Source organism: Fundulus heteroclitus, unplaced genomic scaffold (assembly GCF_011125445.2).
Source record: "Fundulus heteroclitus isolate FHET01 unplaced genomic scaffold, MU-UCD_Fhet_4.1 scaffold_63, whole genome shotgun sequence".
Lineage (NCBI taxonomy): Eukaryota > Metazoa > Chordata > Actinopteri > Cyprinodontiformes > Fundulidae > Fundulus > Fundulus heteroclitus.
The window spans coordinates 860296-886776 of record NW_023397066.1 but is presented as its reverse complement, the minus strand read 5'-3'; the positions used below and the strand labels follow the sequence as shown (position 1 = coordinate 886776).

At 42.2% G+C, this 26481-nt stretch overlaps 2 protein-coding genes across 7 annotated transcripts in view; both read right to left on the bottom strand.

The window, feature by feature from the left end:
* Positions 1–592: 592 nt before the first annotated feature.
* Positions 593–24883, bottom strand: LOC118561420 (oocyte zinc finger protein XlCOF6-like). 6 transcript variants are annotated; one of them, XM_036133474.1, is made up of 4 exons: positions 24481–24883; positions 17131–17790; positions 3034–3876; positions 593–1833 (listed from the first exon to the last, which is right to left on the bottom strand). In XM_036133474.1, the coding sequence occupies exons 1-4, from the start codon at positions 24638–24640 to the stop codon at positions 1007–1009; spliced, it is 2490 nt and encodes an 829-aa protein (XP_035989367.1). In that variant the 5' UTR covers positions 24641–24883; the 3' UTR covers positions 593–1006. The 6 variants fall into 6 exon arrangements, with proteins under 6 accessions (XP_035989367.1, XP_035989364.1, XP_035989365.1 ...); XM_036133471.1 differs by lacking the exons at positions 17131–17790; positions 24481–24883 and adding exons at positions 6229–7101; positions 8877–9143; XM_036133472.1 differs by lacking the exons at positions 17131–17790; positions 24481–24883 and adding exons at positions 6229–7101; positions 8877–9143 and having other exon boundaries at positions 3202–3876.
* The window catches only part of LOC105922212 (zinc finger protein 182), a 61189-nt gene continuing 49917 nt past the window's right edge, over positions 15210–26481 (bottom strand). The window contains exon 6 of the transcript XR_004930041.1: positions 15210–16613. The gene's annotated coding sequence lies outside the window, so the exon portion shown is untranslated. The remainder of the gene's footprint in view (positions 16614–26481) is intronic.

Below are 26481 nucleotides of genomic sequence, written 5' to 3'. Positions count from 1 at the left end.
TTGGCCTGGAGATATCGAAAGAAGTGTGAATGGGGCAGATTGTTTTTTTTTTCCATAGGCTGAATGATGCAAACTTATTGCCAATTTACATGTCCTTAATTGAGTGCACAGATAGCTGGGTGACGGACATGATGTCCATAATATATATATATATATATATATATATATATATATATATATATATATATATATATATATATATATATACATATATACACATATATATATATATATATATATATATATATATATATATATATATATATATATATAGGTTTTTGAGTAAATAAAATGTGATCAAAAAAAAGGACAAACATCAAGACTTAAAAGATCAAAAATCTGAAGGTTATAAAAGAATAACAAGGATTCAAAAGATTCTTCTTCAGCTGCTTCTAAAATATAGAGATGAAAAAGGGCAAAAAAAACTTTGGTCCTGAGTCTGTTTTTTTTATTCCTAGCAGTAACGTACAATTAGGAAACAAAAAAATGAACAAGTTTACTAACATAAACTCTAAGAACATGAAACATCTTAACAGCTAACAAGGAGAAAACCCACACATTCACAGTAAGACCCAGGGTCGGACTCGCTCTGCAGAATTATACTTGTACTTTATTTTTGGTTCCTACCAGTAACGTACAATTAGGAGTTAAAACAATGAATGAGTTTGCTAACTTAAACTATCAGAACATAAAACATCTCAACAGCTAACTGAAAAACATTCAAACTTTGCATGTGTAGATATTTTTTAGGTGAAAAAACTAATTGTAAAACATTGTTCAAATCTATAAAACCGACTTAATATACAAGGCAGATTTTAAGTTTATAGAAAAGACGAGACTCCAATACAGAAGGTGGCAGCATAGGGTCTCTGGTCGGAAAACTAGTAGGAAGAGTTTTAATATTTTTACTATTTGTAGAAAAAAAAGACTACTTCTTACTTTTATGTTTTCATTTCATGTAAAGATTCAAACTGCCGCCTTGAGCGAAGCTTTGTCCAAATATTCCTCATGAAAAAGGCCTCTCACCTGTGTGGATTCTCATGTGAACATTTAAAATACTCCGTCGATTGAAACGTTTTCCACATGTCTGACAAGAAAAAGGCCTCTCACCTGTGTGGGTTCTCATGTGAATTTTTAAAGTACTTAAGTGAGAGAAACTTTTTCCACATGTCTGACAAGAAAAAGGCCTCTCACCTGTGTGGATTCTCTTGTGACTATTTAAATTATTCAGCTGAGTGAAACTTTTTCCGCATGTCTGACAAACAAAAGGCCTCTCACCTGTGTGGATTCTGTAATGCCTTTTCAATTGACTCATGTGCTTCAAAGACTTCCCACAAACATCACATTTTAATGACATTTTCTTAGTGTCAGTGAAAGACTGTCTCTCTGACCCAGTGGAGCTGCTTCCTTCCTGGTCTTTGGTCTGAACTACAGGAGAGATATGAAAGGAAAGCTGCTCAGTTCTTGGTTCTCCTTCATGTTCCTGAAGGGTAAAGGTCTCCATTAGAGCAACAGGCTTCTTCTGGACAAGCTGCTCTCCCTCCTGACTGCTGCAGACATCCTCCTGATACATTCTAGTTGGTAAATGTTCAGGATCCTGCTGTTCATGTTTGAGCCTTGAAAAATCAGGTTTTTCCTTTTCTTCCTCTGTCAGTGGAAGTTCTTTTTCCATTTGTTCCTCTTTAACCCATGAAGACACAGGCTCCACATGTTCTTCTTTAATAAGTGGAGGTTCTGCTTCCTCCTGGTCATGACTGGACCTTCTCCTCTGGTTGCAGAGCTGTTGGATGGCAGAAGCTTCCTCCTCTATGGAGACATCTGGCTTCTGGAGGTCTGTGGGGACAAAGAAAGAGATCATTAATATAATTTAATTAACTGATGACTGTCTCAAGCATCAGCCTGGTTGTTCCTGAAGATCCTGGACTGAAGGCATTACACTGTTTATCTAGAATTAGTTTGTCGTGTTTCCTTAAAAGGAGGTGAAGTTAGCAAGGTAAAGTGTCCTCCACACTAATTGGCAGCCCTGGTAAAGATGTTCAAAAAGTTGAAAATAAATCCAAATATAATTGCATCACTACAAGGTTACACAAAAAATTTTAAAATTTAAACTTGAATTTGAGGAGATTTTTTAAGTGGGGAACATTCGCTACATTAAGAAAAAATACAATTTTTAAGGCACTAGTGGCTCGTTTTTTGTACAGTGGGCTGACATGAAAGGGGGTAGCAGAGATGGAGAGAGATGCGGCAAAGGACCAAAGGCCCGATTCAAACCGGGGTCAGCCACGTTGAAGACTAAGGCCGCCGTCATGCCGGCTAACCACTGCGCCACTGAAGCACGCCCGAAAAATGCTTTTAACATAAACTCTGGTGCCACAGCTGTTGGCCCCACAAACACACAGCCTGGACTAAGGAAAGTGGCCACCTGGATTTAACTAAGAAAATAGGTGTGAGCCTCTAATTGGATAACTACTGCAGCTGGATAAATATTTTTTAATCCCAGCTGATACAATGAGCTCATGTGGAAAAGATGTTAGTCTGTTTAAGAAGGGTCAAATCATTGGCCTGCAACAAGCGGAGTAATCACCTAAGGAGAGTACAGAAACTACTGGAGTTTGGCTGAGAACTGTTCAACGATTATTAAAAACCAGAAGGATGGAGGGGAACCACCGTCTTCAAGGATGAAAACTGATCAGGGAGAAATCCTGAATGATCGTGATTAGGAAGAAGTGATGAAGTGTGTTTTTACGGTTATAACAAACTTTATTTTCATAAAGGTTTCATACACTGATGGGATAATGATGATGATTGTGTTTTCCGGTCCGCTCATTACAGCCAAATAGATCTGAAAAGTATTTTAAATTAGCGCAGAATATCCGTTAGCATAGCGCTATTAGCTTCTTACTGATAACTAATGACTACAGCTTTAGTCAACGCAACTATGGTTCGTTTTTAAACATAATGGTTGTTGTCGTTTGGTTGGTGCTATGAGCATTATTACTTAACTAACTAACTAACAAAAAAAGGGCCACTCACCTGTATGAATTTGTTTGTGGACATTTAGCCGATGAATTGTAGAGAAACCTTTTCCACATATTTGGCAAGGAAAGGGCCTTTTATCTGTATGACTTTTCTTGTGTTTGTTTAAGTGATGTATTTGAAAGAATGTTTTTCCACATGTCTCACAAGAAAAAGGCCGCTCACCTGTGTGAGTTCTCAGGTGTAGTTTTAATTTATCATGTCTAAAGAAACCTTTTCCACATGTTTCACAAGAAAAAGGTATTTCTCCAGTGTGCGTTTGAAAATGGACTTTCAAGTTATACTTTGTCTTATAGGATCTCCCACAAATGTCACATTTAAATGACCCTTTCTTTGTGTCAGTAGGAGACTGACTCTCTGACCCAGTGGAGCTCCTTCCTTCCTGGTCTTTGGTCTGAACTACAGGAGAGATATGAAAGGAAAGCTGCTCAGTTCTTGGTTCTCCTTCATGTTCCTGAAGGGTAAAAGTCTCCATTAGAGCAACAGGCTGCTTCTGGACAAGCTGCTCTCCCTCCTGACTGCTGCAGACATCCTCCTGATCCCTTCTAGTTGCTAAATGTTCAGCATCCTGCTGTTCATGTTTGAGCCTTGAAAAATCAGGTTTTTCATTTTCTTCCTCAATCACTGGAAGTTCTGGTTCCATTTGTTCCTCTTTAACCCATGAAGACACAGGCTCCACGTGTTCTTCTTTAATAAGTGGAGGTTCTGGTTCCATCTGTTCCTCTTCAGAACACTGAGGTTCTGCTTCCTCCTGGTCATGACTGGACCTTCTCCTCTGGTTGCAGAGCTGCTGGATGGAAGAAGCTTCCTCCTCCATGGAGACATGTGGCTTCTGGAGGTCTGTGGGGACAAAGAAAGAGATCATTAATATAAATTAACTGATGACTGTCTCATGCATCAGCCTGGTTGTTCCTGGAGATCCTGGACTGAAGGCGTCACACAGTTCATCTAAAATTAAATTGTCGTGTTTCATTTAAAAGGAGGTGAAGTTAGCAGGGTAAAGTGTCCTTTACACTAATTGGCAGCCCTGGTAAAGATGTTCAAAAAGTTGAAAATAAATCCAAATTTTATTGCATCACTACAAGGTTACACAAACAAATGTAACAATTAAAACTTTAATTTGAGGATATTTTTCAAGTGGGGAACTCATCGTACATTAAGAAAAAATGCTTTTAACATAAACTCTGGTGCCACAGCTGTTGGCCCCACAAACACAGCCTGGACTAAGGAAAGTGGCCACCTGGATTTAACTAAGAAAATAGGTGTGAGCCTTCAATTGGATAACTACTGCAGCTGGATAAATGTTATTTAATCCCAGCTGATACAATGAGCTCATGTGGAAATGATGTTGGTCTGTTTAAGAAGGGTCAAATCATTGGCCTGCAACAAGCAGAGTAAACACCTAAAGCCGGACGTACACTGTACGAGTTTTTCCCCTTTTCGGGCCGATTCTTCAGTCGTGCGAGCATTTTTTGAATCGGGCCGAATTTCAGCTTGATCGTAGAGGGGGGGAGGAGGGGGGACTGGCTTCTCACGACTACCTCCCGATCAGGAATCGGACGATCGGTGAAAATCAAACATGTTTGAAATTCAGTCGGCTGTCGTGAGCGCATCCTGCTGTTCAAGCAGAGCTACGAGGGGGCGCCCTCCCCTCCTCTCCGTCCCCGCCAGCGGAGGGAGGGAAGCGGGCGTCCCTGAAGCAACCTCCAGCCGGTGTTGGGGAGGGCGAGCCGTCCCAGAGGGGACACGACGTACAGTGTGAGCAGTCTGGTCTCGTCCAAGCGTCGCGCCGCACAGATCGTGAGCGGTGAACTTTTTAAACCCCGCGGTTCCGTCGCACAGTTTGAGATGTATATAAGTACCACGACTGAAAAACTCGTACAGTGTACGCCCGGCTTTAGGAGATTACACAAACTACTGGAGTTTGGTTGAGAACTGTCCAACGATTATTAAAAACCAGAAGGATGGAGGGGAACCACCGTCTGATGATCGTGATTAGGAAGAAAGGAAGAAGTCTTTATTGGTCATTGTAACTGTACATTTCAATGAAATGTGTCTTCTGCATTTAACCCATCCTCTAGGAAGCAGTGGTTAGCTTCTATAGCTGCCCAGGGAGAAATCGGGGGTTAAGGGCCTTGCTCAGGGATCCATAGTGGCAGTCTGTGGGGATGGAACCAGGTACCTGCAGCCTTCCCTGAACACAAGCTGCTCTAACCACTAGGTCAGCACTAGTGGTTAGAGCAAAGAGAGAATTATAAAGTATAAAGATTTGCTGCCTGAATATAATTGCTCTCTTTTCCCGCTGCTACGTTGGAGCAGCATAGGGGAGAACACTCTCTTCCTGCTCTGGATCCACAGACTAGATGGAAGCTAAGTCTGCAGTCTAGGTTTTGTGTAACCAGACGCAGGAGTAAAGAATCCGTCTATGACAAAATCAGCCTGGTGATTTTTCTCAGCTGTAGCAGGAAAGCTGAGAGGAGACAGCGAGGAGCGGTCTCCTCTGCTACGGCCAGATCCAGCTGAGAGGAAAGCTGATCTGAAGTCACCGACTGCAACCTGTACAGGTCGTCACCAGAAGCAGCTACACCAGGGAAGCTGAGCGGAGGTCCCCGCTTCTACAGCCTGAACTCACACCCTCCATGGAGCTGTGTTCAACTTGCCCAGACCTGGTTCCCCAAACCACGGCTGTTTTCCCTTTTTGAGCTAGCGGCTGCTGAGAGAACCAGTTCTACCTTGGATTAATTCACTGCAACCAGAGACAACGAGAGAAAGCTGGTAAAGAAATAAAGAAGCAAAGTTTAGAATGTTTTACTTAATGTATTTTCATGGTGTTTTTTTAAAACAGGCATAGCTCCCGTTAGCATTTTGAAACCAAGGGTTGCTGATGTGGTTCCAGTGTGTTTTTACGGTTATAACAAGCTTTACTTCCATAAAGGTTTCATACACTGATGGGATAATGATGATTGTGTTTTCCGGTCCGCTCATTACGGCCAAATAGATCTGAAAAGTATTTTAAATTAGCGCAGAATATCCGTTAGCATAGCGCTATTAGCTTCTTACTGATAACTTATGACTACAGCTTTAGTCAACACAACTATGGTTAATTTTTAAACATGTTTGTTGTCGTTTCGTTGGTGCTATGAGCATTATTACCTAACTTTTTCCACATCTCACAAAAAAAGGGCCTCTCACCTGTATGAATTTCTTTGTGGACATTTAGCCGATGAATTGTAGAGAAACCTTTTCCACATATTTGGCAAGGAAAGGACCTTTCATCTGTATGACTTTTCTTGTGTTTGTTTAAGTGATGAATTTGAAAGAATGTTTTTCCACATGTCTCACAAGAAAAAGGCCGCTCACCTGTGTGAGTTCTCAGGTGTAGTTTTAATTTATCACGTCTAAAGAAACCTTTTCCACATAATTCACAAGAAAAAGGTATTTCTCCAGTGTGTGTTTGAAAATGGACTTTCAAGTTATACTTTGTCTTATAGGATCTCCCACAAATGTCACATTTAAATGACCCTTTCTTTGTGTCAGTAGGAGACTGACTCTCTGACCCAGTGGAGCTGCTTCCTTCCTGGTCTTTGGTCTGAACTACAGGAGAGATATGAAAGGAAAGCTGCTCAGTTCTTGGTTCTCCTTCATGTTCCTGAAGGGTAAAGGTCTCCATTAGAGCAACAGACTGCTTCTGGACAAGCTGCTCTCCCTCCTGACTGCTGCAGACATCCTCCTGATACATTCTAGTTGGTAAATGTTCAGTATCCTGCTGTTCATGTTTGAGCCTTGAAAAATCAGGTTCTTCATTTTCTTCCTCAATCACTGGAAGTTCTGGTTCCATTTGTTCCTCTTTAACCCATGAAGACTCAGGCTCCACGTGTTCTTTAATCAGAGGAGGTTCTGGTTCCCCTTGTTCTTCAGTCAGAGGAGGTTCTGGTTCCATCTGTTTCTCTTCAGAACACTGAGGTTCTGCTTCCTCCTGGTCATGACTGGACCTTCTCCTCTGGTTGCAGAGATGTTGGATGGCAGAAGCTTCCTCCTCCATGGAGACATGTGGCTTGTGGAGGTCTGTGGGGACAAAGAAAGAGATCATTAATATAAATTTAATTAACTGATGACTGTCTCATGCATCAGCCTGGTTGTTCCTGGAGATCCTGGACTGAAGGCGTCACACAGTTTATCTAAAATTAAGCTGGAAGTGGCACAGTCTGATACAGAATAAATTATTGCTTTCATTCTGCGTAGTTATTTTATCAAACCTGTGGGTCTCTGATTATGGAACACCTTTAAACTGTAACTGAGTAACATTTCTGACAGCGCAACATACAGTTTCCTCTGAAACATTTTCTGCGTCTCCTACGTTATTAAAAACAAAGAGAAGCACAACTAAATTGTTCAGAACTGAGCGCGTTCCCTCGTTGTGTTAGAAAAGCAATGTGCGGCTGAGAATATTGAAATAAATTATCTGACGACCCCAAATGAGCCCCAGCCAGGACCATCTTAACAAAAGCTGTCTGCCCCTACTTCAGGCATGTTATTGAGCAGTTTGTTGTTTGTAAATCATGGACTAAAATGCCAATTTGCTCTTTTCACATAAAATTGGGCAACATCCTGACGTTGAAGTGGGCAGGCAGACCCAAAGTGCCACAGCTAATGTCACCCAGGAAGTGCACAGATACTTAGCAGAGGGTCCCAGGATCCTATGATATATTGGAAAAACCAAAAGAGTCCAAACCGGTTGTTTTTAGAATAGATTTTAAAATGTTATTGTTTGTTTTTAAAGCTCTTAATGGTCTAGCCCCCCAGTATTTGACTGAGCTTCTCCAAAGCCATGTCCCGGCCAGAACACTGAGATCCTCTAATCTGTTGCTACTGGCCATGCCTGAAACCAGACTTAAAACCAAAGGTGACCGCGCCTTTATGGCAGCGGCACCGAGACTCTGGAATAACTTGTCTTGGCATATTCGATCGGCAGGCTGCTTGGAGGTTTTTAAATCCTCTATAAAAACACATTTATTTTCCCTGGCTTTCAATCAAGTTTAGGTGGACATTTGGCAAATGCTATTTTATTTTAACACTTAATTTATTTAAATTGAAACATTTATCCTATTATATTGTATCTGCATTACATTTTTCTTTTTGCATTGTGTTTATGTATTTTAGCATTCAGTTTTTATCTTATACTCTGCAACTGTGATTTACTCTGCAACTGTGATTTCTGTACAGCACTTTGGTCAACCCCGGTTGTTTTAAATGTGCTTTATAAATAAAGGTTGAGTTGAGTTCATTACAATTTCTCTGCACTCCAGCATCATCTGTGCCGTGTGAGCAGCTTTTTTCTACAGCTGGAGAAGTGATATATATATATATATATATATAAAAAAAAGCGTAACAGTTTGAAAAAAAAAAAACAACGTATTTTTGAATAAAAATTTGTGGGCAATAAATGCCAACTCTCCACTCTGACGGGAGAATTTTAATTTATAATAAGACGAACGGAGAAATAATCTCATGCAACTTGCTCTTGTTGTTGAGTCATTTTATTATCTCGTTTCAGTCAAATATTTAATAACTTGCATTGATAATATGCTTGTAAAAAAAATTATATATATATATATATATATATATATATATATATATATATATATATATATATATAGCCACCTGGTATCTTGAATACTGAATAAATAAAAGGTTTAATTATAATATACTCAGCAGATTCTGGTCACGCGAACAGTATTACCGGTTCTGGTCAGCTTTCCAACCACACAGGTTGGAAAGCTAAGAGCTCAGATTAGAAACTGATCAAACTGATTTATCAGACACTTTTTGTAGCTTCATACCGATTCTGGGGAGTTTTATCTGGGGTCTCCAGCAGCTTTCCAGCCGTCTGGCGTCTTCCTCGTAGCGGACGATGGTTTTCTCAACCTCTGAGAAGATTTCTTCAGCAGCAGCAGTTAGTCGCTCTCTGATAAACTCTCTCAGATGCTGAACTGAAGACATTGTTGCTGAAACTACGCAGAGATTCAGCTGACACTCCACAACACAACCGTCTTCCTGCTGAGTCCACGCACGCTGCTGCTGGAGCCTTTTAGTTTCACTTCCGGGGGACGTAACTGAGACAAAGCAGCTGATTGGTCCATCTACCGCCCCCTAGTGGACTGGAGAGGAGCAGCAGCTCGGCAGCAACAACAGACTCGGAACCAGAGCAGAACTTTTCTAAACTGTCATTAATGGAGCAGATATTAACCAGAAATACTTTTAACGGTAAACGTTTGTTTTAGGATCTTTTGATTAGTAAGAACATTACAACCAAAATAGATACCACAAAGTATATGTTGTATGTTTCGAATGGTCAGATTTACAAAAGAAACAAAAAATAAGAGGAACATAATACTCGGCGTTATAACCAGTACAACATTCAGGGCAAATAAATTAAAATAGGCTATGAGGGAAACTGAGGGTTAAATGTTCAAAAGACCTGTAGTTATTAATTGGCCTGGGACTAATTATTAAATCAGACTGAAAGATGGTTGCTAGTCCTCCTCCTCTTCCCACAGATCTGGGAATGTGGAAATTTAAATAACTGGAGAGAGTTGACTCATTTATACTAACGTAGTCCTCTTGTAGCCAGGTTTCTGTGAGACAAAATAAATCAATCTGATTATCAGAAATCAATTATTTAATGTTTAACGAATAACTGTTGGTTATTGTCTGGTGAATATCAGCCCAAACAGCTGATATCAGGACAATGGTTGAAAGGGATGAATTCGAGCACTAGCGATCTTTTAAAAGCAAACTCTGCACACACATAGAATAAAGGAGTGACAACTTTTTTTCAAGTTTAAGAATTTAATAACAGAAATTAAAAAAAAACATACAGAGAACATCATTATATAATGCTGTTTATCTGAATAAACACTATACTTTGATCTACAAGTCCTCTCTACTAGGCTAGTGAAACTTAACTAAACTACTAAGCTAAATGAAGATAAAAATAAGCTAAGGAACTATTTACATGCAAAAAATAAACAAAAGACAAAACAAAAGTGGTTGATCATCATCAAAATAATTCAGTGATTCCTGGTTCACTGCAGATCTGAGTCAAAGAACCAAAGTTCAATTAAAAGAACATGGAATGAGCTTAAATTATCTTAACTAATTCAGAACATCACTTGGTATGTGATTCAACCCATTCACAATACAAATCCTGAGTCAAACAAAAACTTATTTGATAAAATAACATTTTAAAGAATGATTTTCTCAGTAAGAATCTATAAACTTTAGGAACGTTTAATATTATTAATGTGATTATACCTCCGGGAGGTTAGGGGTTGCTTTAGTGATTGGTTGCTAAAATTGGTTAATCCTAAAGTAATACAAAACACTTTTAAAATCAACCTAAATATACCATATTAATGCAGTAATAATGCTCATAGCACCATCGAATGATGGTGGAGCGAAACGAAAAACCTTTGAAATGATCCGTCGTTGTGCATCAGGGAGAGCGGAAGTTATCCGAGCTAAAAGCGTTTAGGCTGTTGGAAATTGGGCTCTAATTTAAAAAGGCTTAAGCTTTATTCTGGTCATAATGAGTGAACCGGATAACATAAACATTGATATCCCATCAATGTATAAAACCCTCGAGATAATGTTTGTCATAATGATAAAAACACGCTGGAATTAAGTCTGAAATGACATGGCTTGAAGAATAGTTCTGTAACGTATGTCGGTAGCCATTTGGCCTTGATTAGGTTGCCGGCTGCATATGACGCGCTCACTAAGGCGGAGAACGGACAGATCTGGAAGGTGGAGGAGCAGGGCCGAAAAGCTGGCTGTGCTGGTACGCAGACTGGCTTTGGTGGTTGAACTCAAGGGGTGATGGGATAAAATCTGGAAGTGAATCGCGGAAAAGTCCAACAATTTGGAAAATTGGATTTCACCATTTGGAGCCAGAAAAAGACTTAAAGCTGACAGGGTGAAGTCAGTGCAGCTTGTCTCATAACAAATAACATATTTGGATTATGCCCTCCCTATCTCTACTCCTGAATTGTTATGAGGATCTAGCTCAGAACTCTACCCTGCTACCCCCTCCCCTGCTGACACATGCGGATGCTTTCTGAACTGTTGGCCGAGGGATAACATCATGGACAATGGCCTCTGGAGAGTGTCCACGAAAATATAAACACTTTCACCCAAACAGACACACATAACTGATGCTCATATAAACTGATGAACTTACACGCGACTAGTCTCAAATGTTTACCTTCTGCTATATGTGTCTTGTCTTATTTATGCTTTTTGTGCAAGAGGTTTTTTGATATCTCAAACTGCATCCTGTTATAAGATAAAGTTTGATTTGTGTTTTTATCCTTCCCACCTTCCCTTTTTTTGTGGCCTCTATCTTTTCACAGAGTAATGGCAGTGCCCTATGGGCACCGTGTAAGGCGATTCCTTGGCAGCAAGGCCTCAGTAAATCGTCTCCCCCTGAAATGTTTGTGATGTTTGTTTGTTTACGTTATGGCGATTGTACTGAAACAGCAATTTCCCTCTGGGATTATTAAAGTATTTCTGATTCTGACCTGTAAGCCTCCAGGACTCTGAGGCGTGCAGGAAGATTGTGGCTGATCCCTTCACCCCAGCTACAGACTATTTCAGACACTTCCCTCTGGCAGGAGGCTGAGGGCCATCAGGACCAAAACCTAACGCACAATCTACTGTGTAACTCTGTATCACTGTGTGTATAACTCTGTGTCAGGGGTGTCAAACGTACGGTACCTAACGATTTAGTCCGGCCCCATGGCAAAATGCGTCATCACTATTCATCATTGTCCGTCCGTCCGTCTTCTTCCACTTATCCGGGGTCGGGTCGCGGGGGTAGCAGCTTCAGTAGGGAGGCCCAGACGTCCCTCTCCCCAGCCACTTGGGCCAGCTCCTCCGGAGGAATCCCAAGGCGTTCCCAAGCCAGCCGGGAGACACAGTTCCCTCCAGCGTGTCCTGGGTCTTCCCCTGGGCGTCCTTCCGGTGGGACGTGCCCGGAACACCTCACCAGGGAGGCGTCCAGGAGGCATCCTGACCAGATGCCCGAACCACCTCAACTGGCTCCTCTCGATGTGGAGGAGCAGCGGCTCTACTCTCCTCACCCTATCTGTAAGGGAGAGCCCAAACACACTACGGAGAAAACTCATTTCAGCCGCTTGTATCCGGGATCTCGTTCTTTCGGTCACGACCCAAAGCTCGTGACCATAGATGAGGGTAGGAACGTAGATCGACTGGTAAATCGAGAGCTTCGCCTTTTGGCTCAGCTCTCTCTTCACCACAGGGTATAGAGCTGGTCCAGTGTTCCACGGCCAGGACGAAAACCACACTGCTCTTCCTGAATCCGTGATTCAACTATCCGACGGACCCTCCTTTCCAGAACCCCTGAATAGACCTTACCAGGGAGGCTTAAGAGTGTGATTCCTCTGTAGTTGGAACACACCCTCCGGTCCCCCTTTTTAAATAGAGGGACCACCACCCCAGTCAGATGTCAACGCAATGCTGCAGAGCCGTAGCCTCGTGAGACCATCCTGATCTCGCGAGCTTTCAAGGTTTCACTCGCAGATCAGTCTGGCTACTCTCCGTTGAAGAAAATTTGGAGCCGTTCACCAAACGAACGTCCAATCAGAGGCGGGTTGAGGTGTGACGCAACGGGAAGCGCGACAGTCCAGTCTAAACAACATGGCGGCTTCAGCCGATGAAACTAGCGTTAGCGTGGCTATCGAGCAAGTTTTATCGGAATTACAGAGTATTTCTTTGCTGAGCTAACGAGCCTTTACCTGCAGCAGCAAGAGTAGCTTGGCTTGTGGTTGTGTTTTCGTCGTCGCTCGTAACAGAGCGACGACGAATCTGATTGGTTCATTTGGCCCGTCTATCACCAACATAGGCCAATCAGCTAACCAGTATTTTCGCCCCTTCCCAAAATTACTTCAACGGAAGGTTTCCAGATGGATATGCGGAGCAAATCTATCTGGCAGAGTCAGGTAAGCAGAGCCGCGTTAACCAACACAGCCCCACAACATCCAGAGCCTTAAGGTACTCAGGGCGAATCTCATCCACCCCCGGGGCCTTGCCACCGAGGAGCTTTTTAACAACCTCAGCACCAGAGATGGGAGAACCCGACCCAGAGTCCTCAGGCTCTGCTTCCTCAATGGAAGACGTGTTGGTGGGATTAAGGAGGTCTTCGAAGTATTCCGCCCACCGAAACAACGTCCCGAGTCGAGGTCAGCAGCACACCACCCCCACTGTAAACAGTGTTGGTACTGCATTGCTTCCCCCTCCCGAGACGCCGGATAGTGGACCAGAAGCCGTTTCGAAGCCGTACGGAAGTCTTTCTCCATGGCCTCTCTGAACTCTTCCCACGCCCGAGTTTTTGCCTCGGTGACCAGGCGAGCCGCCTGCCGCTTCGACTGCTGGTACACATCAGCTGCTTCGGGAGTCCCACAAGCCAAAAAAGCCCGGTAGGACTCCTTCAGCTTGACGGCTTCCCTCACCGCTGGTGTCCACCAGCGGGTTCGAGGGTTGCCGCCGCGACATGCACCAACAACCTTGCGGCCACAGCTCCGACTAGCCGCCTCAACAATAGAGGCGCGGAACATGGTCCATTCAGACTCAATGTCCCGCGCCTCCCTCGGGACGTGTTTAAAGTTCTCCTGGAGGTGGGAGTTAAAGCTCCATCTCACAGGGGACTCTGCCAGACGTTCCCAGCAAACCCTCACAGTACGTTTGGGCCAGCCTGGTCGGACCGGCTTCCTCCCCCGCCATCGGAGCCAACTCACCACCAGGTAGTGGTTGGCGGAGAGCTCCGCCCCTCTCTTCAATGAGTGTCCAAGACATGCGGCCGCAGATCAGATGAAACGACAACAAAGTCGATCATTGAACTGCGACCTAGGGTGTCCTGGTGCCAAGAGCACATATGGACACCCTTATGCTTGAACATGGTGTTTGTGATGGACAATCCATGACGAGCACAGAAGTCCAACAACAAAACACCACTCGAGTTCAGATCAGGTACCCAGGAGGGGCACTCTCCAGTACCCTTTCCAAAGACTCCAAAAAGGGTGGGTAATCTGAACTGCTGTTTGGCGCATAAGCGCAAACAACAGTCAGAACCCGTCCCCCCACACGAATGCGGAGGGAGGCCACCCTCTCGTTCACAGGGGAGAACCCCAACGTGCAGGCACCGAGATGAGGGGCAACAAGTATGCCCACCCAAGCTCGGCGCCTCTCACCAGGGGCAACTCCAGAGTGGAGGAATGTCCAGCCCCTCACAAGGAGACTGGTTCCAGAGCCAGAGCGGTGCGTCGAGGTGAGTCCGAATATCTCTAGTCGGAACCTCACTACCTCACGCACAAGCTCAGGCTCCTTACCCACCAGAGAGGTGACATTCCACGTCCCAAGAGCCAGCTTCTGCAGCCGAGGATCGGAACGCCAAGGTCCCTGCCCTCTACTGCTACTCGTTGCACAATGCACCCGACCCCTTTGGCCCATCCGACAGGTGGTGAGCCCATCAAAAGGGGGATCCAGGTCGCCTCTTCGGGCTGAGCCCAGCCGGGCTCCATGGGCAAAAGCCCGGCCACCAGACGCTCGCCAACATGCACCACCTCCAGGCCTGGCTCCAGAGTGGGGCCCCGGTGACCCGCGTCCGGGCGAGGGAACACGAGACCCAATAATTGTACTCATCATAAGGGTCTTTTTGGCCTGCACTTTGTCTGGTCCCTCACCTAGGACCTGTCTGCCTTGGGTGACCCTACTAGGGGCATAAAGCCCCTGACAGCATAGCTCCTAGGATCATTGGGACACTCAAACCCCTCCACCACGGTAAGGTGGCAGCCCAGGAAGATATTCATCATTGATTATTAAAAGAAACATGTACTTCGTTCAATTGAAAACCTGCAGTTCCTATATTGTCCTCGAATGGCGCTGTGTTTTATTCAGAGCAGACAACATGATGTTTTATTTTGGCGGCACTCTTTGAATTCCAGGTCAGATTAGAACTCCTCCATTTTGTTGCTGCTATCACTATGGCTAGCTGCTTGTGTTGACGTTTTAATAATAATAATAATAATAATAATAATTGAACTTTATTGATCTCACAATATAGAAATTCACTTGTGCATTTAACCCATCACCCTTGGGGAGCAGTGGGCTGCCATGTGCTGCGCCTGGGGAGCAATCTGGGGTTAAGGGTCTTGCTCAGGGACCCAGAGTGGTAGTCAGTGGGAGTTGAACTAAAAACCTCTGGGACCCAAACTCAACACTATCCACAAGGCCACCACTCCCCTAAATCACTTTAGGGGAGTGGCTTTTGGCTTTTCCTAAATCACTTTAGAATATTGTTCAATCAAGTCCAAATAACCCAGATGAAGGATTCCATTGGGGGTTTTCTGGCAACCACTCAATGGTGAGTCGTTTATTTTATGCCGTTTGTTTTATATTATAATAGCAATGCGGTTGCGACCCGCCTGCTTAAAATCGATGTATTGGCATCTTAAAAATGGTCTTATCGCTTAAAAGATCATTCTGTTTTTGTTGATTTTGTGGCCGAATAGAAGAGATGTTCTTAAAGCATTAAATAAGCCTTCTGATTTTTCAAAATTATGTCCTTTGAGGATAATTTTAAGTCATTTTTGTTATATTTGTCAATATTCTATGGAACTCTGGAATAGGTTAATTCCTTTGGAGTTGCACAGCAAAAGAAATATAGCTAATTTTTTCTGAATGTTTAGATGTTTTGGATGGCAGTTTAAACCTGCTCAAGTGCTAATTTTTGTTTTTATGTATGACCTTGTTTAGGTGAGGGGTTTTTCTTTTCCACCCCTGTTCCGACCCAGGATGGTGAGCTACCATCACTGCAGCTGTGCGGTAGGAATTAATTGAACCAAGCCATTTCATTTTCCCGGACCTATTGCCATGGATCATAGACTAAAAAAGGAGTCGGATCATTGATTGATGGACCATTAATCATCCTGCAAACAAAAGTACAGACTTAAATAAGAGAAAGAAACTCTTGGGTGTTATCAGGGTTATTTATTTTTTTGTTGTTGTTTTCCTGTTATTATTGAATAATGTATGTAAAAAATATAAGTTTGAATACAATAAGTTTAACTTACTACTTGTCTGTTGGTATTTTATTTACACACAGGCTCCTCAGCCGAACCTTTCTGACTGCCCTTTAACATATATGGCCGTAGTCAGGCGCCTAGCCTTCATAAGCGTTACAATCAGAACTAACAGCAGCACTGAGCTTCAGATGTGGAACATTGATTTTAAATAATTTCTTAATTGTTATCTGTTTAATTAATTTTGTCATGCAGGACAGTGTTTTTAGGTCCCAAAAACTGAATAAATGTTCAACATTCTACATAGGAAATGATCACTGTCACTGTGATCAGTTCCTATGTAAAATGCACTTAAATAAATGTTTAACTGAGTAAAAGTATTGTTGAAATTGCACATATTTTTCCTAAACTCTGAGGTTATTCATACTATATTTTGTAAAAGGGAGATTCGTTTAGTATAAAAATCAACAAAAAGTCCCCCTTGAGATCGGATTAAGCTGAAAGCGGCCCCTAAACCAAAATGAGTTTGACACCCCTGCTGTGTATATATCTATTTTGTCTGCACCATCAACACCAAGTCAAATTCCTTTTAAGTGCAAACCTACTTGGCAATAAACTTGATTATGATTCTGCAATATTCCTCATGAAAAAGGCCTCTCACCTGTGTGGATTCTCATGTGAACATTTAAAATACTCCGTTGAGTGAAACTTTTTCCGCATGTCTGACAAACAAAAGGCCTCTCACCTGTGTGGTTTCTCATGTGTACATTTAAAATACTCCGTTGAGTGAAACTTTTTCCGCATGTCTGACAAACAAAAGGCCTCTCACCTGTGTGGTTTCTCATGTGAACATTTAAAATACTCTGCTGAGTGAAACTTTTTCCACATGTCTGACAAACAAAAGGCCTCTCACCTGTGTGGTTTTTTATGTGAACATTTAAGTTACTCTGCTGAGTGAAACTTTTTCCACATGTCTGACAAACAAAAGGCCTCTCACCTGTGTGGATTCTGTAATGCCTTTTCCAAAGACTCTTGTGCTTCAAAGACTTCCCACAAATGTCACATTTGAATGACCTTTTCTTTGTGTCAGTACGAGACTGACTCTCTGACCCAGTGGAGCTGCTTCCTTCCTGGTCTTTGGTCTGAGCTACAGGAGAGATATGAAAGGAAAGCTGCTCAGTTCTTGGTTCTCCTTCATGTTCCTGAAGGGTAAAAGTCTCCATTAGAGCAACGGACTGCTTCTGGACAAGCTGCTCTCCCTCCTGACTGCTGCAGACATCCTCCTGCTCCTTTCTAGTTGCCAAATGTTTAGCATCCTGCTGTTCATGTTTAAGCCTTGAAGAACCCGGTTTTTCCTTTTCTTCCTCGATCATTGGATGTTCTGGTTTCTGTTGTTCCTCTTCAGACCATGAAGACTCAGGCTCCACGAGTTCTTCTTTAATAAGTGGAGGTTCTGGTTCCTCCTTTTCTTCTTTAATCAGTGGAGGTTCTGGTTCCCTCTGTTCTTCAATCAGAGGAGGTTCTGGTTCCATCTGTTCCTCTTCAGACCACTGAGGTTCTGCTTCCTCCTGGTCATGACTGGACCTTCTCCTCTGGTTGCAGAGCTGTTGGATGGAAGAAGCTTCCTCCTCCATGGAGACATGTGGCTTCTGGAGGTCTGTGGGGACAAAGAAAGAGATCATTAATATAATTTAACTGATGACTGTCTCAGGCATCAGCCTGGTTGTTCCTGGAGATCCTGGACTGAAGGCGTCACACAGTTCATCTAAAATTAAATTGTCGTGTTTCATTTAAAAGGAGGTGAAGTTAGCAGGGTAAAGTGTCCTCCACACTAATTGGCAGCCCTGGTAAAGATGTTCAAAAAGTTGAAAATAAATCCACATTTTATTGCATCACTACAAGGTTACACAAACAAATGAAACAATTAAAACTTTAATTTGAGGAGATTCTTCAAGTGGGGAACTCATCCTACATTAAGAAAAACTGCTTTTAACATAAACTCTGGTGCCACAGCTGTTGGCCCCACAAACACACTGCCTGGACTAAGGAAAGTGGTCACCTGGATTTAACTAAGAAAATAGATGTGAGCCACCTAAGGAGATTACAGAAACTACTGGAGTTTTGTTGAGAACTGTCCAACGATTATTAAAAACCAGAAGGATGGAGGGGGGCTGGATGGCGTCGTAGTGCGAGTACTTCGCCTGCTGAGCACCGGTGGAGTTTACTGAAATATCCGTCTAAAGCAGGTGTTCACCTGGTAAAATGTTACGTGTGCGCGAGTAGCTCTATAATGAGCCTGGCTGACTACTTTTTGAAAATGCCTCACGTCAAATCAAAGAGATTGGGGGATCATCCTAGCAACACTGCTGGGCCCTTCTAAGATTAACCTGACTAAATCTGAGGCCATGTCCCTCGGTACCCTCTCAACAATACTATCTACAGCAGCTCATCGTCCTTTTAAATGGTCTCCCAACGGGTTTGTTCACTTAGGAATCTTCACCAGCCCATCCTTTGATCAACTTTATAAAGCCAATTTTCCCCCTTATTTTGTAAAATTTAACAGGACCTAGAGCGACGGATGTCACTTCCCGTGTCCTGGCTGGGACCCATTGCCCTGGTCAAAATGAATGTGCTGCCTAGGTTATTGTATCCCATCCAAATGATTCCTGTTTTGTTTTCTAAAAGGGTGTTGAAGGATATAAATGGTTGGATTAGCTCTTTCATTTGGAGCAATTCAAAGACCCAGGCTTAAGATGGCAGTATCACATCTACCAACTCAACACAAACTTTATTTATAAAGCACATTTAAAGGGGAAGTCCGGTCAACAAGGAAAAATCAGTGTCTCATTAACTATAACTAAAACAAATATGTTTGTGGTTATTTAATGAATTTAGCATTAATCAATAGGAAAATAAAAGCATAAATTGTCGTCTGCATCACTGTTTATTGGGGCCGCCTGACATCACATCCTGTGACGTAGAATCGCGGAGAGCCAACTGCAGTTCTCCGCGCTTTACAAGCTAATTCAATAGGAACTGTTGTACACAGCTGCGATCAACAACAATTATTTTGGATTTCCTGAGGACTTCACCATTGTAATTCTGAGAGCTATTGTTGAAGCAACAATGCTCACGTGCATGGCAGATAGATGTTCCAATAGATCGGGTAAAAGTGGAAAAAACAATTTTTTTTCACTTTTCCGATTCATGATCCACCGGGTTCTTTTGCTGGATTACCTACGTGAAGAGAGGATTTGCCATCTAACTTCTGGCCAGAGAGAAAAAACGTCGTCTGTAGCCAACATTTGGAAGAAGAAGGTCTTCAAGATGACAAGAGAGCACTTAGAAACATTGCTCAATGTTGCGAAGCCCAATTATTTTACGCGACTCTGGTCTTCTTTTTTTCTAAAGTCGCTTGTAAATTTAATTAGTTGCGGGTTGCAGTTTTTTTGGGCTTGTTTCTGAAAGAAGTTGATTGTTTTGGCTCTAAACTAAGTGAAGCTGAAATATTCCTCTGCCTCATAACGCACTGCAGCTCATCCTGACAGGAGCAGAGTAAACTCAGAATGAGCAGATTTGCCCATATTTTCTGCAGTTTACGGTTGAAATAACTGATGATAACTGCTGAAAGTAGATTAGGCGGTGCAGATCACCATTTTGAGCAGAGATTGGTTCTAAACATGAGTTTTATACTCATCTTATAACATTGCAGAACCCAACCCATAAACTGTACTTTAATGCTTATTTTTTTTCTTTTTATGTCTCTAGAATGTTAAATTAGTATTAATTTAAATTTAATTGCTTAATGCCATGTCTATCTTTGTTAAAGGGGTTAAAAAAATATTTTGGCATGAAAACGGGTATTTATTTACAAGGGGACAGATAGGGCATTGGGACTTGCTCTACAGTCGATACCGCGACCTGACGTCACAAACTGGGAGGAGGCAGTACTGTTCTTCACCAAGATGGCGGCCCCCATAAAAGGACCTTCAAATGAAAATGACTCTTAATTAAAAAAGCCAATCATTTATTGAACAGTATGTAATAATTTTATATTTAAAGTACTTTTGGCAGTTTGAATTTGATTTTGACCGGACTTCTCCTTTAAAACAAGCGGGGTTGACCAAAGTGCTGTACAGAAATTACAGTTCAATTCAATTCAATTTTATTTATATAGCGCCAATTCATGAAACATGTCATCTCGAGGCACTTTAGAAAGTCAAAATCAATCATATTATACAGATTGGTCAAAAATTTCCTATATAAAGGGAACCAGTTGATTGCTTCAAAGTCTTGACAAGCAGCATTCACTCCTGGAGAAGCGTAGAGCTACAGGGAGAGTCGTCTGCATTGTCCATGGCTTTGAAGCAATCCCTCATACTGAGCAAGCATGAAGCGACAGTGGAAAGAAAAACTCCCCATTAGCGTGAAGGAAAAACCTCCAGCAGAACCAGAACCAGTATGAATGGTCATCTGCCTCGAACGACTGGGGGTTACAGAAGACAGAGCAGAGACACAACAAGACAGACAAAAAAGCACAGAAGCACACATTGATCTAGTAATCTGTTCTACATTAGATGTTAATAGCGGGTGATTTGTCTTCCCTGATGATGTCACTGTTAACAGAACGTCAGACCAGGTGTACCTACTATGAAGATAAAAGAGAGAGAACAGAAAGTTAAAAGCTGAAATGACAACAGTCATTTCAATGTAATGCAAAACTGGAGAACAGTAGAAATCAGCAGAGAGAGAGAGAGAGAAATAAACCCTGATGTCCTCCAGTAGCCTAAGCCTATAGCAGCATAACTATAGAGGTAGCTCAGGGTAACATGAGCCATTCTAACTATAAGCTTTGTCAAAAAGGAAAGTTTTATGATTAGTCTTAAAAGTAGATGGGGTATCTTCCTCGCGGACCAAAAATGGGAGTTGGTTCCACAGGAGAGGAGTCTGATAGCTAAAGGATCTGCCTCCCATTCTACTTTTAGAGACTCTGTAATTTACTAACTAATCCTGATCAAGAGATGGTTTCTTAAGTAAAGGTTTAATAAGAGGTACTTTAAAAGCCCGTGGTACATATCCATTTACTAAGGATAGATTAATCATGTCTAAAATAGGACCACTGATCAGAGGGAATACCTCCTTAAACAACTTGGTTGGGATTGGGTCTAACATGCAGGTAGAAGGTTTAGATGAAGCTAAAATTTTAGATAGCTCAGAAAGCTGTACTGCTTCTAAACAGTTCAGACACTGCGCAGGTTCTAAAGATTCCTCCAGCACTGCCTCACTGAGGACGAGGTAATCATGTTTGGGAGGATGCCAATTATTTTATTTTTAATGGAATCAATTTTATTTATGAAGAATTCCATAACATCATTACTGCTAAGAGCTAAGGGAATGGATGGATCAACGGAGCTATGACTTAGTGTAAGTTTGGCAACTGTACTGAAGAGAAATTTAGGATTATTTTTGTTCTCCTCAATTAATGATGAAAAATATGCTGCTCTAACTCTGCGAAGGGTCTTGTTATACAACAATAGACTGTCCCTCCAGATTAAGTAGGATTCCTCTTGGTGTGTAGAGCGCCATTTTCTCTCCAATTTCCTAACATTGTGCTTCAAGGAACGCAGCTCTGAATTAAACCAGGGAGCCAGCTTCCTGTGAATAATCACTTTCTTTTTCAAGGGAGCTACATTGTCTAATGCAGAACGCAATGACGAAGTCATACTGTTTACAAAGACATCTATTTGTAAATGGGAAGCAACAACATTGCTGCCATCTGCAGGGTATTTCTGCAATACTGACGATATTAAAAGGGGACAGGCTCTTTAAAATTTGATACAGCATTATCCAATAAAGATCTACTATAATGGAACCCTCTTTTGGGGGTGGAGAACTCAGTTAGATTAAACTAAAATGTTATTAAAAAATGATCAGACAGGAAAGGGTTGTGAGGAAATACTGTTAATACAATGCCATATGTCAGCACAAGGTCTAAAGTATGGAGCCAAGAGTGCATCGGTTTATGCACATTTTGAGCAAAACCAATTAAATCTAGGATAGTTTTAAAGGCTACGCTAAGGTTATCACATTCTGTGTCAACATGAATGTTTAAATCCCCCACTATAGGGTAGTTCACGCATGACGTCCGCGCTACTTCTGGGTCCGGCGTGTAGGCAAAAACAGGACTGTTCTCGCATTCTATCATTACAAAACGGGTGAATTAGAGCGTGCTTTTAGTTAGTTTATTTTCGAAATGTAAGCAATGCCTACGACTTCTTGTGCTCCCGGCTGCACACAGAGGCATTCCAAATTGTTGGATGTACTTTTCTTTCGTTTACCGAAGAGAGAAGAAAGACAAAAGAAATGGATATTTTCAATGAAGAAGGACCCATGCAGACAATCCCAATCGACTGGGGGAGCCATCATACCCCGACAGAATTTGCAGTCTTCATTTCATCTCCGGTAAATACAACTTAATTCTGCTCTAGTCATTGTTCTACTGAAATAGCGGCGGAGAGGAGGTGGCGATCACTAGACGGGGCCAGGAGAAGCAGAGTCGATGCAGCAGCAGCCTGCTACAGCAGACAGCAGCTCCATTACGCCCCTGTTCACGCGCGCTAGTATGTCTGTGTTTACGCTGCAACGTCGCCGACACCTCCACCCATTTTAATAAGACAAAAACACCAAAATAATCCTTTGTGAACAATTTTTTTAACCTACCGGGCGGGTCTTCCTCTCTGCTGAGGCACGGTTTGTGTCCGACTCCGCTTTCTGCTGTTACACAAACATGTGTGGACATCCATCCATCCATTTTCTGACCCGCTTAATCCCTCATGGGGTCGCGGGGGTTGCTGGTGCCTATGTCCCGATATCAACCATCAACTTACTCTTAAAACGATCTTTTGATACGTTATCTAAAGAAGAAAAATACGTCGAGAACTAGACAGTTTCCTTTGTTTGTGCCCACTATGTGCTCGCCTTCTGCCTTCCAGTCCGACGCGCATGCGTGAAAAACCCGGATGAAAACAATAGCAGTGAACTGGGGCCTGTTTTAATAAGCAGGTTCAACCAACTCTGAGTTAAAACTTGAACTCTGAGTTGACTTACCCTGAGATGGGAAACTTAGTTTTGGGTTTCAGAACAGCTGAAATGAGTTAGTTCAATCAACTCTGAGTTGACTGACTCTGTGTTAAGCGCGTGCACCACAACTATAAAAAGCCATTATCAATGGAGTGCAGATATTACGAGTCAGCATGGTGACAGCGTCAGGCAAAAAAAAGGTGTGCATATTTCTCACCAGCAGAACTGGATGTGCTTATGCAAGCATATGCAGAATTTGAAGATGTATTTAAAAAAAAAGCAACATGGCTGCAGCGGCGAAGGAGAGAGAGTTAGCTTGGGTGAAAATCTGCTCGAGTCAATGCGTAAGTTTACATTTTAATTACTTTTATACAGTGTTGGGTGTAATGAATTAAGTTACTAAGTCATCTAAATACTGTAATTAAATGAAAGACTATAAACAATAGTGGATTTAGTATCAAATTTTAAAAGGTATATTTTTAATTTAACTTTCTCCCTCTAGTTACACACTTTGGTCAATTTAAGATTAATTCATGCAATTGAATATTGTTTATTTGAAAGCATTAGAAGTGCAGTTTCTTGTCTCTCCTTGTACTGTTCAAGTGGTAGAGGTTGATTTGGGATTTAGAAAGTAATTAATAAGAAAGTAAAACAAATTAGTAAGTAGACAAATACTTTCTAGAGACAGTAATTATTATATTAATCTAATTAGACTTGTTGAGGATAAAATTAGTAGTTAGTAATTAAGAACTATTTTAGAGTAACTTACCCAACTGTTATAATATCAGAGGTGAAACTGGAAGAACAGTATTTTATTAAACCTAATTTAATTTTTATGGATAGGTGCAATCCTGCAGGCATCAAAAGAACATGGCAGCAGCTGAAAATGAAATATAAAAACACACTTCAAGCAGGTAAGCCTTGAGCACATCATAGGAGTAGAGTAGCTACCTGGCTTTACAAACATTTGACATATTAAATGACTAAATGGCATTCAGTGTCTAGCAGTGCAGCAGCATTTTTGACATAGGTCTAAATGTTCATTCTCATTTGACTTCTACTCAGCCAATAGAAAGAAGGCAGAGGCTCGTAAAACAGGGGGAGGACCTGCACCACCACCCCTGACAAATGCAGAAGAGATGGCCCTGAGCCTAAATGCTGGAAGGCCAATGGCTGAGGGAATTCTTGGAGGGACTTCATCAGAGCCAGTCACTCCAGAAGATTTAAGGAGAAACTGATTTATCAGACACTTTTTGTAGCTTCATACCGATTCTGGGGAGTTTTATCTGGGGTCTCCAGCAGCTTTCCAGCCGTCTGGCGTCTTCCTCGTAGCGGACGATGGTTTTCTCAACCTCTGAGAAGATTTCTTCAGCAGCAGCAGTTAGTCGCTCTCTGATAAACTCTCTCAGATGCTGAACTGAAGACATTGTTGCTGAAACTACGCAAAGATTCAGCCGAGAAACGAAAACACAACCGTCTTCCTGCTGAGTCCACGCACGCTGCTGCTGGAGCCTTTTAGTTTCACTTCCGGTGGACGTCACTGAGACAAGGCAGCTGATTGGTCCATCTACCGCCCCCTAGTGGACTGGAGAGGAGCAGCAGCTCGGCAGCAACAACAGAGTCGGAACCAGAGCAGAACTTTTCTAAACTGTCATTAATGGAGCAGATATTAACCATGAATACTTTTACACAGTACACGTTTGTTTCTCATCTGTTTCAGTGTTTGTTTCAGAGTCTTCCTGCTCACAGATATAAAATGTAGACGTTTTGTTGAGGGGGTTGAGCAGCTGCCACATCAGATCGCCCGCCATGTTGGAGGGGAAGATCTTTTGATTAGTAAGAACATTACAACCAAAATAGATACTACAAAGTATATGTTGTATGTTTCGAATGGTCAGATTTACAAACGAAACAAAAAATAAGTGGAACATAATACTCGGCGTTATAACCAGTACAACATTCAGGGCAAATCAATTAAAATAGGCTATGAGGGAAACTGAGGGTTAAATGTTCAAAAGACCTGTAGTTATTAATTGGCCTGGGACTAATTATTAAATCAGACTGAAAGATGGTTGCTAGTTCTCCTCATCTTCCCGTAGATCTGGGAATGTGGAAATTTAAATAACTGGATGGAGTTGACTCATTTATACTAACGTAGTCCTCTTGTAGCCATGTTTCTGTGAGACAAAATAAATAAATCAGAAATCAATTCATTAACTAACAAAGTCTTTGGAGGGAGAGACCTTATATTTAATAGACCACATTTAATTCTTTTATTTTTTGGTTCAAAGTGATCCGTAAAGATTTGTATTAGATTTTTATGATTTGTTCCTTTTAGATCAGTTTTTGATCTGTTAAGTTTAGGCCGTGGGAAAGACATCATCTCAATAGGATAATGGGTGGGTAACAGTACAGAAGCTGCAGAGAGGTGTGTTAAACTACGGCTCTGCTTCCTGGTCTGGACCCTGGGTTGTCAGCATTTAGGAGAACTAATAAATCCGGCCAGATTCCTAGAAAGAAGAGCTGCACCATCCAAAGTGGGATGGATGCCGTCTCTCCGGATCAGACCAGGTTTTCCCCAGAAAGTTCTCCACTTATCAATGTAGCCTTTGTTTTTTTTTAGGACACCACCTAAACAACCAGCGGTTGAATGATGACATGCAGCTAAACATGTCATCACTGGTCAGATCAGGCAGGGGACCAGAGAAAATTACGGAGTCCCACATTGTTTTAGAAAACTTACACACCGAAGCAACACCAACTTTAGTGACCTACGATCGGCGTGACCGGGTGTCATTACCGGCAGTGTGAATAACAATCTTACCATATTTACGCTTATCCTTAGCCAGCAGTTTCAGGTAGGATTCCATGTCGCCCGATCTGGCCCCTGGCAGGCATTTAACTATGGTCCCTGGTGTCTTTAGTGCCACGTTTCTGACTATGGAGCTCCCAATAATCAGGGTCGGCTTCTCAGCGAGTGTGCCGCAGACTGGCTGGTGGTGATCTGGGGGCTGAAATCTTGAGCTATGCCTCCTACGAGACGTCACCCAGCCAGCCTGGTTACCCGGGTGTTCGGGTGCTGCTGCTGTTGGTTCACTAAGTGAAGTTACTCTATGTGGTTCCGCACTAGCAAAAGAGCGGCTATCAGCTGGTTTTTCAACAGCACGGAGCCGGGTCTCCAATTCTGACACCCTCGCCTCCAAAGCTACAAAAACACTACATTTATTACATGTACCATTATCACTAAAAGAGACAAACTAAACATCTG

What these genes read in the sequence shown, in the direction of transcription:
- LOC118561420 (XM_036133471.1), bottom strand. Translation starts at nt 9,036, where the DNA reads ATGTCTTCAGTTCAGCATCTGAGAGAGTTTATCAGAGAGCGACTAACT. An exon ending in GATAAAACTCCCCAGAATCG is followed by an intron (nt 7,102 to 8,876) that starts GTATGAAGCTAC and finishes TTGTCCCCACAG; the next exon opens with ACCTCCACAAGCCACATGTC. An exon ending in CCACAAACAAATTCATACAG is followed by an intron (nt 1,834 to 3,033) that starts GTGAGTGGCCCT and finishes TTGTCCCCACAG; the next exon opens with ACCTCCAGAAGCCAGATGTC.